This window comes from Lipotes vexillifer, unplaced genomic scaffold (genome assembly GCF_000442215.2).
Source record: "Lipotes vexillifer unplaced genomic scaffold, Lipotes_vexillifer_v1.1 scaffold1318, whole genome shotgun sequence".
Taxonomy (NCBI): domain Eukaryota; kingdom Metazoa; phylum Chordata; class Mammalia; order Artiodactyla; family Lipotidae; genus Lipotes; species Lipotes vexillifer.
The window spans coordinates 917,379-932,777 of NW_006772582.1; the positions used below are offsets into that span (position 1 = coordinate 917,379).

The 15,399-nt window shown below is 41.4% G+C and overlaps 1 protein-coding gene across 2 annotated transcripts in view; it reads right to left on the reverse strand.

The window, feature by feature from the left end:
* RBPMS (RNA binding protein, mRNA processing factor) overlaps nt 1–15,399 on the reverse strand; it is a 177,618-nt gene that overhangs the window by 60,056 nt on the left and 102,163 nt on the right. For both annotated transcript variants that reach the window (XM_007447627.1, XM_007447626.1), the window contains exon 5: nt 999–1,149. In XM_007447627.1, coding sequence (XP_007447689.1) covers nt 999–1,149 — 151 coding nt within the window. The remainder of the gene's footprint in view (nt 1–998; nt 1,150–15,399) is intronic.

The following is a 15,399-nucleotide window of genomic DNA, read 5'->3' on the forward strand; positions in this document are numbered from 1 at the left end:
GAGGGAGGGAGACGCAAGAGGGAAGTGATATGGGAACATATGTATATGTATAACTGATGCACTTTGTTATAAAGCAGAAACTAACACACCACTGTAAAGCAATTATACCCCAATAAAGATGTTTAAAAAAAAAAAAAAAAGAATGATAGGACGGAAATATTCCAAGTAACAGCAAGGCACTTGGGACTCCCTGAATGCCCTGCCATATTCAATCACATACGGCCATGCACTGAAAGGAAAAGCTAGAGCCCATCTCACGCCTCACTTCTGCTACTGACTGAGGTTGAGAAAGAAAATTAAGACAACATTTTCAAGTTACTCAAAGGCAGAAATTGTAGCCTGGACATTTAAGGGAATTAAGCTCATTAGGTGGGGTAAAAGACTTGTTTTGCAATTAGTCAGTGTCTTTACCCAATTAATTTAAAACGGCAAGCCCCGAATTTTCTTAAAGCTTTACTGGTATTAGTTTGTTAGAACTGACCGTTCTACTATGTAAATTCTTTGTGTATGTTTACTTTCCCTCCTAGATTTATGGCCAAACTGTTCTCAAAAACAGAACTTATTATTATCTGCTTCTTTCATATTTAATATTCTATTTCCCTGAAGCCACAGAACTGATATTCTTCAACAGATGAGGTAAAGTGAATGCTGACAACCAGCACTCATGGTCCAGGGATGGGGAAACGAATAAGGATTTAAACCCCAAGGCAAACAGGGCACACTCACAATAAGGTCGAGATCACATTAAGGAAATCTACAGCACTTAAAACGAAATTTTGTAGTTACAGTTCTGATCAAGCTGAACCATCTTTTGGGACAGCCAATCACGAACAAGATTGCTGTATTTGGAATTCAGACAGCAAGAAGAGGCAGTCTCTTCTCAGAAATGGAAAATGACACTCAGCCAGCTCTATGTCCCATGGTGCCATCTCACATAAAGGGCTTGAACAATTCTTAGTTTTTTTTTTTTTTCCAAAATGAAAAGTAGATCAACTTACATGGCTCTCTGGCAATGAACTGAGGTACAGTGTTGGGCAGAGGAGTACTAGGGTTTGGAGTCCCTACTAGTTTGTTCTTGGCCATCTTCGTGTTTGCCTTAGCAAACTCTAGTCGTAGTGTCTGTGGAATTTCAGGATCGAAGCGGATGCCCTTTGGAAATAAAGAACAAATGGAAGATGTTTTCATTTCCTTAGAGTCAAACCGGAATGGTGACAAAATAAACACACCAGTAAACCCGACCTATCAGGAAAAAAAAAAGTTAGTAAGAGCTCTCGTTCTCACTACTTACACAGAATACACGAAAACCCATAACACAGCATGTCCACAAAGTCAGGGAGATTTAGTCTACTGTATTAAAATTTTAGTTGCATGGTTTTTCATCTATTCCTTTTCTTTTTGGACTAAAACGTTCAGGTTCAAATTTTAAATGTGGACCAGCAAGTGCCTAGCACAGTTAAAAACTAATTAATGGCTACCAATAAGAATGAATTAATGTAAAGCCCTGTGTAATACTGGAAAAGTCTAACACCTGAAATCCTAAGAGGCAAGGCTCTGACCAGTGTTTAAAACAATGTTAATTCTTCAATGCCTTAGTTTCATCACGTCTACAGGGGGAAAATTCCCATCCCTTTCTAACTGGAGAGCTTTCATGTTGGTGATACATGTACTCCGAGTTACTAAGTAGACAGGAACTAAACAGTTTTAAGATTTCAATATAACTAGTGTTACTTAATTCCAGTTAGCTTATAAATTTATATGAATGTTTTGACGTGTTACGGTCCTGATTTTGATTATAGCTGGCTTACTAGCTACATGGATAGACAGACAACAGATTATATGGGCCAAAGAGAGGATAGTAATTTCAATTACCTTTAACCCTATTATTGCAGTTTACCTAAACCAAATATATTCAATAAAATAAGTCATGAACACTATAAAATACAAGATTTAGGGCAAGATAAATCTATTCTGAAACTCTCCCACCATTTAAGAATGCCTCTGTTACTGAGCATAATGAATAATCTCATGATATTTATGTCCAATGCTATGATTCTGGACCCCAACAATAGTATCAAAAAGACACCCCAGTATAGTATGGTGCATAAATGTGCATTCAGAATAGACTTAGGTACCATGTTTGTTTGTATGGTATGTTCTGAAAAAGGAGTGAAGTTCTGAAAATGAGCACCTTAAGAACACAGGTTCTCAGTTTAGCACCCACGTGGGCCTGGGCGCCCCAAAGCCCCTTTCTTCTTTTTATTAGCTTGAAGACAAGAGCAATTTCCACAAGAAATTAGTTAAGAGTCTCCAACTCTGTAGACCAGGATGAACAAGTCTGAACTTCTCAGGCTCAGCTCCAAAGATGGGAGGAAGAGCCTGTGACTTGACGGGAGCGGCAATAAGAGAAATAAGGGGGTTAGGGGGCGGGGCGCAGAAGGAAAGCGAGGCCCTCAGGGAGGCACAACTACAGCCACAGCGCCGTGAGCCACAGATGTCCTGGAGTGGGTGAAATTTCCAACTGAAGGTGCAAACAGGTGCGGGTGGACAAGAAGAAAAGGAATCCTCTTGTGCAGTCCTAACCAGTAACGAAAAGTGAAGAGGGGGTGCCAGGTATATGAAATACAAAAAGAAATTCTTTCTTTAACTGGTCTCGGTTTTCGTTTTAATTTGAGAAACCTCAGGATTATCTTGAGAAAAATGTACATAAGGGGAAAAAGACAAAGCAGCATCCTGAAGCAGTGTTTGCTTCCATTCACTTCCACTACGAGCATTTCACTCTATCAAAGCTGGTATCAACAACAGAGTGAGGGCTTCCCCGGTGGCACAGTGGTTGAGAGTCTGCCTGCCGATGCAGGGGACAGGGGTTTGTGCCCCGGTCCGGGAAGATCCCACGTGCCACGGAGCGGCTGGGCCCGTGAGCCATGGCCGCTGAGCCTGTGCGTCCGGAGCCTGTGCTCCGCAACAGGAGAGGCCACAGCAGTGAGAGGCCCGCGTACAGCAAAAAAAAAAAAAAACCCAACAGAGTGAATATTTCCAAATACAGATCTGAAGAGCTGTGGCCTTTGCTGAGAGACGAGCACAGTCCCCGCTGTCATTTAAAGGTATGCTGTGGAAGGACTTGCTTATTCTTATCACACCCCATCCAACTACACATAGAAGCAACTTGCTATCAATTTCCAAGTGTTTCCAAGTGTCCTCCTTGGCACTTAAGTCCCCCATCCTTCCTGTGAAGCAGCAGCTTTCCTAATAACCCTGAGCCCCCATCCACGTGAGCAGCATGGGTAACATGAGAAGAGTATCCTGGGACCTGTCAGGGGTCCTCTGAAGCTTCTAGTCTCAGAGAATGGGGCTGGACATCTGCATTCTATGCCTCAGCTCTTTCACTGATGTGCCAGAGCTGTTCATCCATACAACGTGCTTGCCTCTTACACAACCTGGTCTCGTGACTCAGGTCCTAAAACATGCTTAACTGAGTCTCCTCTACTCCCCACCCCCGTCTTCATACCCCTCCTCCCTGTGTGAGCTAAAATAACACCACCGTCATGTTCCAAATCAAAGTTCCAGCTCTTTATTTAAAAAAAAAAAAAAAAAAAAAAAAAAAACCTCAGAAGTTAAAATGACCTAATTTGTTTGGCAGCTTATTCAGAGGCCGGAGGCTCAGAACACAAGTCACATTCCTCTAACATCTTTAGCAGCAATACCATATTTGGTAATCAATATCCTGCTCAACTCAGTTTCTATCCAGAGGGACCAGCCAAGCCAAAAACATTTTAAATGTTAAAGGAGGAACAAGGGGAGGCAGACTGGGGCAGCGGTAGGGAGAACATGGAAGTGAGGGGGAAGAATGAGGGGAGAAAGAGGAAAAAGAGGAAGACAGATAGGAAGGAGACATGAAAACAAAACAAACAAATCCCCTTGTGCTTTTAATTAAAGCCCAATAAGATTATTCTCTGGCTACAGTGACTTCTCAGTAAATGCTGTCAGGATAAGATTACTACTAAATCAAAGGGGGAATCTGTGCCTTTCAAAATCAACTTTTTCCTTTCTTGCCTATAATTCACCAAAACCCTTCTGGTAAGTGAACAGAAACATTTCTCTTGCAATTGTAAATGGTGTCTTACTTCCCTGGTGCCCAAAATGGACAGTTTCTAGATATCAGTATGATATCAGTTTGAGAAGTTACTTAGAAGCAACCCAATCTGACTGGCTATAGGAACAGCCAATAGTCTCTCCAAGATGGCCTAGAACACTGTGACCAAAGCAACACAGGTTCACTGTGATCTACAAAGGCTAAACTCCCTACCCAGGGCCAACTCTGGGAGATAGAAAGTATCCTTAGTAGCCTACTATACCTAAGAGTATATCAGGGCAGTAGCAAATCCACATGCTTATGTGTCATAGACTGAAATGTTGGTGTCCTCCCCAAATCCATGTTGAAGCCCTAACTCTCAATGTGATGGCATTCGGAGGTAGGGCCCCTACGAAGGGATTAGCACCCTTGGGAGAAGGGGAAGGGACTCTAGAGACCTCTCTCTCCAGGAGCACACACCGAGGAAATGCCACGTGAGAACACAGTGAGAAGGTGGGATCTGCACAAACCAGAAAGCGGGTCCTCACCAGATACTGAATCTACTGGCAACTTGATCTTGGACTTTCTAGCCTCCAGAACTGAGAGAATTAATGTTGTTGACGCCACCCTATCTGTGGTATTTTGTTACGGCAGCCAGAGCTGAGATACCTTAATGACACGGTTTTCTTTCCTGCACCGTAGTTCCTCAAATACCTCACAGTACTTTCTGAACTTTCTACAGTCTCGGCCAGGTAACTCTCGTCTTCTCCACCAGCCTCATCCCCAGCCCCATCTGTTCCCTCACTGCAAGTGACTCAGCCCATAGGAACACTTTTATTCAACTCCCTTGGTGGATACATGCGATTACTGGAAGTCCTAACAGTTCAATCTCAAAAGCTACAGAGAGCAATTAGAGGCTTGAAGGACAATTCAAACCCTGCATCTGCATACTGTAATGCTCTAAACTCAAGAGTATATTATTGCATTTAGGACTCTGTTGAGGGAATTTTTTAAAATCCTCTTTTTTCCTCCTCCTCTGTCTCCTAAAATTAAAGCTTAAGAACTCTCTGTAAATAGAAAATCCTGAAAAAGAGAATTTTCTGAATTGTAGACCTAGATCCCTCAATGCAAATTTAAATTAAATTAAATTAAGATTTAAATTAAGCTTCCTATTTAAATTAAGATTCTCAGCAAGTTACAGAGCTTTAAAATGCCATTTTATTGCTCTACAAACTACGTCAAAGGCCGGAGTCCTAGAAGGATAAGGCAAGAGCTAGTATATAATAAAACACAAGGAAATGGGCAAGGTAAAAGGAAATCACCAAATCCTGAAGACCCAAGCCTACAGGAATGTAGAGAGTCACTGTAAATGAATTGCAGCTCTTTCAGTGACCTTCTGGAAGACAAAATGGAGAAGCTATTAATTAAATGTGCTGCAAAGCTCAGATCCCAAATAGCTCTCCTGTTTCTCTAGCTGTGGTGATACTGGCTTCTTATGCACATAGGCTGTGCTGGAAAAGATTTATTGGCTGCAAATCGTGGATTTGGAGTCATATGATTATTCTGAACATAAGGGTTCAACACCATTCCAACTCCTCAGTAGTGTCCCTGGTATTAATGTCATGCCACAAGAGTGGGATAAACATTAGCCAGGTGTTTATTCATTGAATAATGGGGAAAAAAGAGAGAGAGAAAGGCTATTCTAGAATGATGAAAATACCCTTAGGGCTTCCCTGGTGGCGTAGTGGTTGGGAGTCCGCCTGCCGATGCAGGGGACACGGGTTCGTGCCCCGTTCCGGGAAGATCCCGCATGCTGCGGAGCGGCTGGGCCCGTGAGCCATGGCCGCTGAGCCTGCGCGTCCGGAGCCTGTGCTCCGCAACGGGAGAGGCCACAACAGTGAGAGGCCCGCGTACTGCAAAAAAAAGAAAAAAAAAAATACCCTTAGAGGCCAACCTCACATGCAATGTGTGGTCCTTGATTGAACAACCAGATGTAAAAGACCTCTCGTGGGAAAATGAAGATGATTACAGAATGGGCATTAGCTGACATCTGCGAATTGTCCATTTTCTTAGGTGTGATAAAATGGTAATGTAGGAAAATGTCTTTAGCTTTTGTACTGAAATACAAAGAATATATAATGACAAAATGTCATAACATCAGGTATTTACTTTAGAATACTTAGAAAAAATGGAATCAAATGCAGCAAACTGTTAAGTTGGTAAATTCTGATTGATTAATGGATGTTCATTACTATGCTCTCTACCTTTTGGTATGCTTGAAATTTCATAATAAAAAGTAAAAACAGAACAGATTCAACCAAGCACATAACGTTTGTCATGTACTAGAGACACAAGGATCAGTGAAAATAAGTCCCTGCCTTGAGGAGTTCAGATCTCAGGCTCTGGTGAGGGAGCTGTACAGGTACACTGATGGTTAGATAAACAAACACAACGTCTAGGACTCCATGGGAAACAGAGCCACAGCCCTGAGTGACTGGGGACCAGGAAGGCAACACAGAGGAAGTGACAGAAGAGCAGAAATTTACCAGGTGGTAGTCCAGGAAAGAGCTCAGCAAAGTTCTGTATGACAGGATGTGAAGAGAGAGAGAGAGAGAGAGAGAGAGAGAGGAGAGAGGGAGAGAGGGAGAGAGGGAGAGAGAGAGAGAGAGAGAGAGAGAGAGAGAGAGAGAGAGAGAGAGAGAGAGAGAGAGAAAAAGACTGCACAAGCACTGGGACGAGATCACGAGGAACTTTCAGGTCATGAGTGAGGACTCTGGAGTATCTGCATGGCTGAGCCGCTGAAACTTCTTTAACTGGGGAAATATTATGATCAGATTTATGTAGCAGAGCGTGATCCTCAAATGTTAGCACGTATCAGAATCATCTGGAAGACTTCCTAGACACAGAGTGCTGAACCCGCGCCTCCAGTTTCTGATTAAGTAGGTCTGGGATGGGACTTGAGAATCTGCATTTGTAACAAGTTTCCAGGCTGATGCTGACACTGCTTGCGTAGGGACCACATCTGAGAATCACTGCAGTGGAGGATAAGGCTAGCGGTGGAAGGGCAGCTGGACTTAAACAGACTGGAACGCACCAGACGCAAAGCAGCTCAAACAGCCCTGGAAAGAGGATGATTTGGGATAACTGCTCTGCTGGCTCTTCTTTTCTGGGAAGCACCCAGAGGCCAACATCCAGGTTCTGTGCCCTCACTCCCCTAGTGACAGCTGACTACTTAAGGGACAGATAGATGTGGCCATCAGTGACCAAACATGTTTTTTCTTCTGAGGATTTCAACCTTGAGTATAAAAATACAGAAGATGGAGGTAGCTGGAGCTGAGTTACCCTAACAGTCTCCCACTAGAGAAAAGGTCTCTAAACTCCTGTCACCGAGGTCCTCAGCGCTGTCCTAATGCCGGATGGAGTCTTGTTTAGTTGGTACATCCTTCAAATCTGTGAGGTATAGCCCAGTGTCTTTACAAATGCTTCTACCATTAAAGTGGGTTTATCAGCCCTTGACAACTGGTTTTAGAGACAAAGGAAGCATTCATTTAGAGGGGGGAAAAAAGGGAAAGAATGAGGCAAAAATATATATATTTACTGAGAAAGATGCCACGGCAATATGAGGCTTAAAAAAGAAAAAGATACTCAACAATGTTTAGTAGCCTTAGAAGGAGGAGCCTTAGTGTATGTACGAGTGCGTGAACACAGGAATGTTTATAATGGGACAACCACCCCGTTAACAGTGGTAACTTTGGTGGTAATGTCAGGGTGAGGAGGGGATTTCTAGTCTGTATGATTTTGTATCGTTTGAATTTATTACAAGTATGTATAATTTATAAAGTTATAATTTACAGGATCTGACACAGGTTAAAAGAAGAAAGAAGAGGGAGAGAGCGGGAATAAAAGGGTTCCTGTGGAGCGCTAGCAGAGCCAGAGCACAACTAACAGTAACAGATATCCTGGCAGACAGCACTCAACCAGATATGTTGGTGCTTTCTGCTTACTTCTTTTTTTTTTTTGTGGTACGTGGGCCTCTCCTGTTGTGGAGCACAGCCTGCTCTGGACGCGCAGGCTCAGCGGCCATGGCTCACGGGCCCAGCTGCTTCGTGGCATGTGGGATCTTCCCAGACCGGGGCACGAACCCGTGTCCCCCACATCGGCAGGCGGACTCTCAACCACTGCGCCACCAGGGAAGCCCTCTGCTTAGTCCTTAAAAAATACTTACTTTGAAATAATTTCATATTTATGGAAAAGTTGCACACATAGTACAAAGAATTCCTGTGTACCCTTTGCCTAGATTTCCCCATACACCTTTGTCCTCCCTGAACTGTTTAAGAATATGTTGAAAGCACGATACCCTTTACCCTTTACAGTTTGGCTTCCTAAAAGCAAGGACATCTTTGCGCTGCTGATTCAGGATCTAATCCAGAAGCATACATAGCATTTAGTTGTCATGTCTTTAGTCTCCCAGAATATTTCCCTCAGTCCTTGTCTTCCGTGACCTTGACATTTTGGAAGAGTACAGGCTATTTTTCTTGTAGACTGTCCCTCAATATGGGTTTATCTGATTTGTTTCTTGATTAAATTAAGGTTATAAATTTTTGGCAGGAGTATCACAGAAGTGTCATTCTCAGTGCATCGTATCAGGAGACACATGATGTCATTTTTGTCTCATTACTAGTGATAATAACTTTGATCACTTGCCAAGTTTCTCCACTGTGAGGTTACTATTTTTTCTCTTTTTAACTAATAAGTATCTCATAGGGAGATAACTTTGAGATTAAATATTTTGTTTCTCAGCTTTTAACATCTATTGATCTATTGTTTGAATATCTATTGATAATTCTTACCTGAAGCAATCTTTACTGTTGTGATTGCCAAATAGTGATTTTTCTAATCCTATCATTCCTTTCATATTCATTAGTCTTCTGCTCTAAGGAAAAGCTTACCCTTTGGCCCTGTTTATTATTTATTCCTTTCTACATTCGTTTGTTCATTCATTCACTCACACATCAGTACGATTCATACCTTATTTTGTGATTTATAATTTATTACTATTATTTGTTTCGGTGCTCAAATTGTCCCAGATTTATACGGAAACACACACATGCCTTCACATCTGTATCTATTTCTCTACATCTATTTAGATATATTAAAAACATAAGTTACTACTGATACCTCCAATTCCAATCCAACAGCATTTGGTTAATTCTAGCCTTCCCTCTCCACCTTTGTATCAATAACTCCTTCTGAATCCTAGCTCTCATTATCCACTATACATTTACTTATTCGCTCAACACGGGAATGAAATTTCATAATCGCTAAACAATATCAACATAAAAAGGAAACCTATTAACTACAGTTCAGTATATATAGTTCTTTTTGTCTTAGGCCTGAAAGTATATAGCCAATATGTACATTCAAGAATTATTTGGGTCAGCTCTCCCCATTCTTCCCAACTTCACTGTGGTTGTATTATTCACTTGAAATAGACTCATTTGTTTGTATCTGCATTGTTTGGGGTCTCCCCGCATTCTGTTGTCTTCACTTTCTCTCTCTCTGTATATTCATAGCAGGTAAAACTGTTTTACCACTTGAAAAGTTAAAGTTGATTCATCAACCCACTCATCTTTTATCCATTTCTGAATTTCTGGTTATGAATTTATGAATAATTTTTACATATGCTGCCTAAAAGGCTGAGGACTCAGAATTTTAACATCCCCCCAACCTGCTGTGACTTCCTGAGACACCCAATCTTTTGAAGGAAGTTTCTAAATAACCAAGGTTTTCAATGTTGTTTATTGAACTTAAATTTTAATTAGTTTTCAATTTCTAATTGAAATATGTCAAAATATTTTTTAAAAGGGGGGGGGGAAGGGGTAAAAATTGGGGCTAAAATTGCTGTAATAAATATTGCTTATTAAAGGTTCAGTTAAGTTCGAGGCCTGAATGAACCTGGGTTGATGCCCAGGCTTTTCCTGTTGAGTCCTGGGCCAATCGCCTTTACAGTGTCCCGGTATGTGCAAATTCAAATGTTTAGAATACTATTCCATTCGGGTGAACTATATGAAACTCTACTGGAAAGCAACAGGTTGCCCCTACTGTTCACTCCACTGCCAGTGGACTCTGCTCTCCTCTGAGACACTGCCGCAAGTGACCCATTTCTTCTAGAGCTAAGGTCACTTCCTATCAGAATCTCCTGGTGTTTCACACACACCCCATTCTGACCCAGTAATCCAGTGGATCTGAGGCTTCGGTATTGAACCAGATAAAACTACCTTCTTGTGTGTAGAATAAAAATAGTAAAGTAGCAGCAATCTCATAAGAGTCAACTTAATATGATTGCTGAGATTCCTGGTTGAGTCTAATAAGCTTCTTACTGCTCTTTTCTCTATACCCCACTCCAAACGAATATCCACTGCTGCTGTAAGGAATGTGGAGCACCCAGAAAGCCCTGCCTAGCCAGGTGTCTATGCTAAGGGGAGAAATAATGTTCCTCGTTCAGGTTATAGGTTTTAACCAATTCATTCGGACTTTCTAATACAGAATGAGAATAATTTGTCACCAGAAACTACGTATGCTGTACAATAGTATCCCGGTGTAGGAAAATCCTAGTATTTCTTTTGTAATAATCTGCTCGGTTCTTCCCTAGCCTTCAGGACTTCCTTTAACCTTTACAGATGAGGTTAATGAAACCCCCATCTTGTGTCCAGGAAATAAAGAGCTCAAATCAAGGTCAAACTTAGTACTAATACCCCTCTGATCTTGTAATAACCTCAGTACCTGGATCCTATCTCCCTGCTCCACACCACCCGCCTTATCTCGGTTTCTGGTACTAAAGCCCAGGTCATCTGAGGGCTGGAGTTCTGATATGCCTCTTCATCTTTACTCAGAGACCCCGGTAAACCTCCAAGGCTTCTTCAAAAACTGCTGTCAAACCACCAAGACTCGGAGCTCCACCAGGTGGTAGCTGATACACCTGGTGCCCACTGACCTTTCTATAACTGAGGCATGATTATCATCCTACAAGGCAGAAGAAATCAGAGCGCATAGTGGGATTAGGGGGTGGGGTGGTAAAGTGATTTCCTTGTAAATTATCAGAATTATCAAGCATTCAACAGAAAAGTTGAACCAACACTGGCTGATTTCTGTAAACAGTAGTACATAAAACAAGATCTGAAGGGAGGGAAGGACTAAATCAGTTCTCAGGAGTAACTAAAGAGAAAGGCATACTCTGCTGAGGTTGTGGGGATTTTGCAAAGCACTTATATTCCAACTCACTGAGATCATGACTTGGTTGAGCTTTAGTAAACAACTACCCAGTTTCTCAGCAACCAAGAAACCAAGATGGCATCCTCATAAACGAACCCTTAGTGCTCCAACACCAGTTCCCTCCACTTCAGTTGACTAGAACAAGCTAATAAATTACTTCCTTCCCCTACTGCTGACTAGAACAAACTAATAAATAAATGAGAGAAAATGATTCTTATTACTTATTCTTGTACGCATTGTACTCAAAAGATTTCCAGTCATAATGGTATGTGGGGGAAGATATAGGCAAGGTATTCAGAGGTTGGAGATGGCTTAATTACACTATGCTACATTCAAAAGATTTTTCATTCGAGCACAAAAATGTATTTAAGTCCTTTCTGGCTAAGTGACCAAACACTGAGGTCTCTTATTTATGACTTAAGTTTCTATTTAACGTTGACTTCACTAAAAATTCCACGCTCTTATTTTTAAAGTTTCTGGAATAGTTTCTGCTATTATAGACATACTTCATACAGCTGTTATTAAAAATAATTCACATACCATAAAATTCACTCTTTTGCATTAAATGTAATGATTTTTAGTACAGTCACAGAGTTGTGCAACCATCACCACAATACATCTTTGGAACGTTTTCATCACCCCAAAAGGAAACTGCAGCCATTCGCACTTACTGCTCATTCCTCCCTCTCCCTCTTCACTCACTCCCCTCCCCCAACCACTAATCTACTTTCAGTCTCTGAGAAAGTACCTATTCATATTGGATATTACCTATAAACGGAATCACACAACATGAGGTCTTTTGTCGCACTGGTTTCTTTTAATCAGAATGTTTCCAAGGTTCATCCACTGTTTATTGCTGAATAATATTCTACTGTACAAACATTCCACATTGTGTTTATCCTTTCATCAGTTGGACATTGGGTTATTGTCACTTTTTTGGCTGCTATGAACACTGTGTACACGTTTTTGTGTGGATATATGTTTTCAATTCTCTAGAAGAACTGCTGCAGCATATAGTAACTCTATGTTAACTTTTTTTGTTTGTTTGTTTGTTTGTTTTTGCGGTACGCGGGCCTCTCCCGTTGCGGAGCACAGGCTCCGGACGCGCAGGCTCAGCGGCCATGGCTCACGGGCCCAGCCGCTCCGCGGCACGTGGGATCCTCCCGGACCGGGGCACGAAGCCGCGTCCCCTGCATCGGCAGGCGGACCCTCAACCACTGCGCCACCAGGGAAGCCCTTATGTTAACTTTTTTGAAGAACCGTGAAACTGTTTTCTGAATTACCTATACCATTTAAATCCGACTATCAGTGGATGAGGATCCCAATTTTTTCACATCCTCACCAATGCCTGTTATTGCCTGTCTTTATCTTCGCCATCCTAGTAGGTGTGAAGTGGTGTCTCAACGTGGCTTCGATGTCCATTTCTCTATGCTTGTTAAATTTTAAAACATTTTGTAAAGAGGACTGAAAATAAAAGCCTTCTATTTTCAAACAGCATTTTGGTCACAAGGAAAGGAAATAACCCGGGGGCCACAAATCATTCAACATATAAAAGGGAATGAAGCTGAAAGAATTAACATTTACCTTTTAGAGTTCAAAAAAAGTTGGAAATATTAACTGTTTTCTGAAAATTATTGATAGACATGTCACTTCCATCAGAAACTCAGAGGAGGTAAATACATACTTCAGAGATATTCTGACGTCTCAGGGGGCCAAAAAATATATTTACAGTTTTCTGAATATATTCAGCTTTCTCTTCTAAAGGCAGCATAAAACATTCAATAGAATTAGAAACAGACTCTAGGCGAGGTACGCGCAGAAGTTTCCCCAGGATTCTGAAAACAATTTTTACATTCGGTCAGAGCCTTAAAATGGCTCAATGACAGGCCAAATAGAAACACACACCTGGGTAACCTGTTACTATGGAGTGGATGGGGCTCATTCAGAGACAACAGTGTGGAGGGAAGTTAAGGGAAGAGCTGTATGTTATACATAAAGAGAAGATAAGAAAAGAAAATTGCTGGTGGAGGGGGAGGGACCTCCTAACCTAGTAGTTTTCAACCATGTGTAGTGTTCCTCACTGCACCTGTCTCCTACCCCCACTATCCTGCACACTCCTTAGGGATATTTGGAAATGTATGAGAGCATTCAGTGGGCAGAAAATAATAAGGATGTTAAACTCCTACAATGGGCAGGATAGTCCCATACAATACAAGAACTGCCTCATCCCAAGTGCCATACGCTCTCCAACATACATGAAGAAATGAACATGCAGAAAAGTCACGTAATCTGCCTAAATTCCCAGTTAACTACTGGTAGAATAAAGATCGGAATTTAACTTTGATTCCTGTTGATTGTGTGCGTGTGTGTACATTACAGCTCTGTGAAGTTCCTTATATTGCAAAGACTACGTTATTTTCACATAATAATGGAGGTTGTTGTTCAGTTTCCACTGTGCTAAAGTTTAGATAGACGTGAGTTCCAACAGAAAATGAACAAGTGAGGAGAAGAATCCATCAGATGTAAAACATATTTCATGTTATTCCTAAATAAGGGCATTGCTTGCAGAAATATCAGTACTGTTAATACAACAGCTTGTGCTACTGGGTCATTGTCTGTTGAGAAACTATCAGACCAATTACGCCTTGTTCTTTTTCTTAATCCAACTACCTCAGAATGCTTGCCCTGGATTTACCTAGAATAATCTGATTCACTACTCACTCCTCCTCACCTAAGCAGAGTCATTTGGAAAGAAGGTGTCCGTCTCCATTGGTAACATATCTAGATCATACTTTAACAAAGAGACACCTTTCCAAAGGGCTCTCTGGGCTTATGTGGCTATGTCAGTTGGAGCTGGGCTGTGTCCAGGTACAATTCCTGCTCCACTGACTAATTTAAAAGTCTTCCAATAAGTATTAGGTTTCTAGATGTCTTATAGCCCCTCGTTTTAAACCCCTTGAATTAAAAAAAAAAATTCGTAGAATTTTGTTTTTAAACCAGATGTTCCATAAAAGAAAATGAAACTTTATCTTGTTTGGAAATTTTTAGTGAAAGGAATATCCACGTCTACCCTAAAATGTCTCCAGAGGCTTACCCTTGATTTGAAGCCTATGTAATTCCTCCTCCGATAATACTGTGGAGCAAGCTCAGGTGAGTGTTATAATGGAATCAGCTTGGCTGTGATAGAGAAACCCATTCTCATTCCTCACTAGCCAACCTGAGCCTGAAATAAAAGAATTTTTATATTTCTTAGTGACTCGGCCACTTTTAAAATACACTTCCAAGGGGCTTCATTTTCATGTGGACAAGCTGTAGAATTCAAATTCATACCCTCGCAACACTAAGCCACACTCTTAAGGTAAAACCTACAAAGTGGTTACCGTTAGGACAGATCTGACCCAAGAACAAAATGAGGGAAACTTTGGTTCTGACCACCCCACTCCCCTAATCCAGAAGGACTAGAAAAAAAAACAAAAAGAAAATGGTCTTGGTGGATCCCCTTCCAATTACTGGCGAAAGAAGAAAACAGGTTTTCCAGAGGTACCATCGGTGGCGGTGAATTATAGTGACAATTATAAAGGAGGTACCCCACTCAAGGACACAACCAATTTTGGGTAGAACCTCCCCCCCAGAAAAGAGGCTTAAAATGTGGCAATTGTGTGGGCATTCATATCTACCTCCACTACCGATCCTGGGTATGTTTATTTAACCTTTTTCTGTGCCTCAGCTTTCTCATCTGTAAACTGGGAATAACAGTCCGTATCTCATAGGGTTGATTGTAAGAAAAAATGGTTAGATTAATGCTGGCCTATGAAACACTCCTGTGGCCAACTAAAGAGCTGTTCCTCCTAACATGGACTCATAGGGGTTTCTTCGCCTTTGGACTTTCTGGAAAGGTGCTTCTACCACTTGTAAAAGAGAAGGATGTGATTCATGCTCAACTATGAGATTTCCTCCAACTGCAGAAAGCGGGATACCTGAGCTGCTGTTTTGAGGAGATGGTGCTGTACAGGTTCAAAGAATTCTTTTTTTTTTTTTTTTTTTTTGGGTTTTGGGGC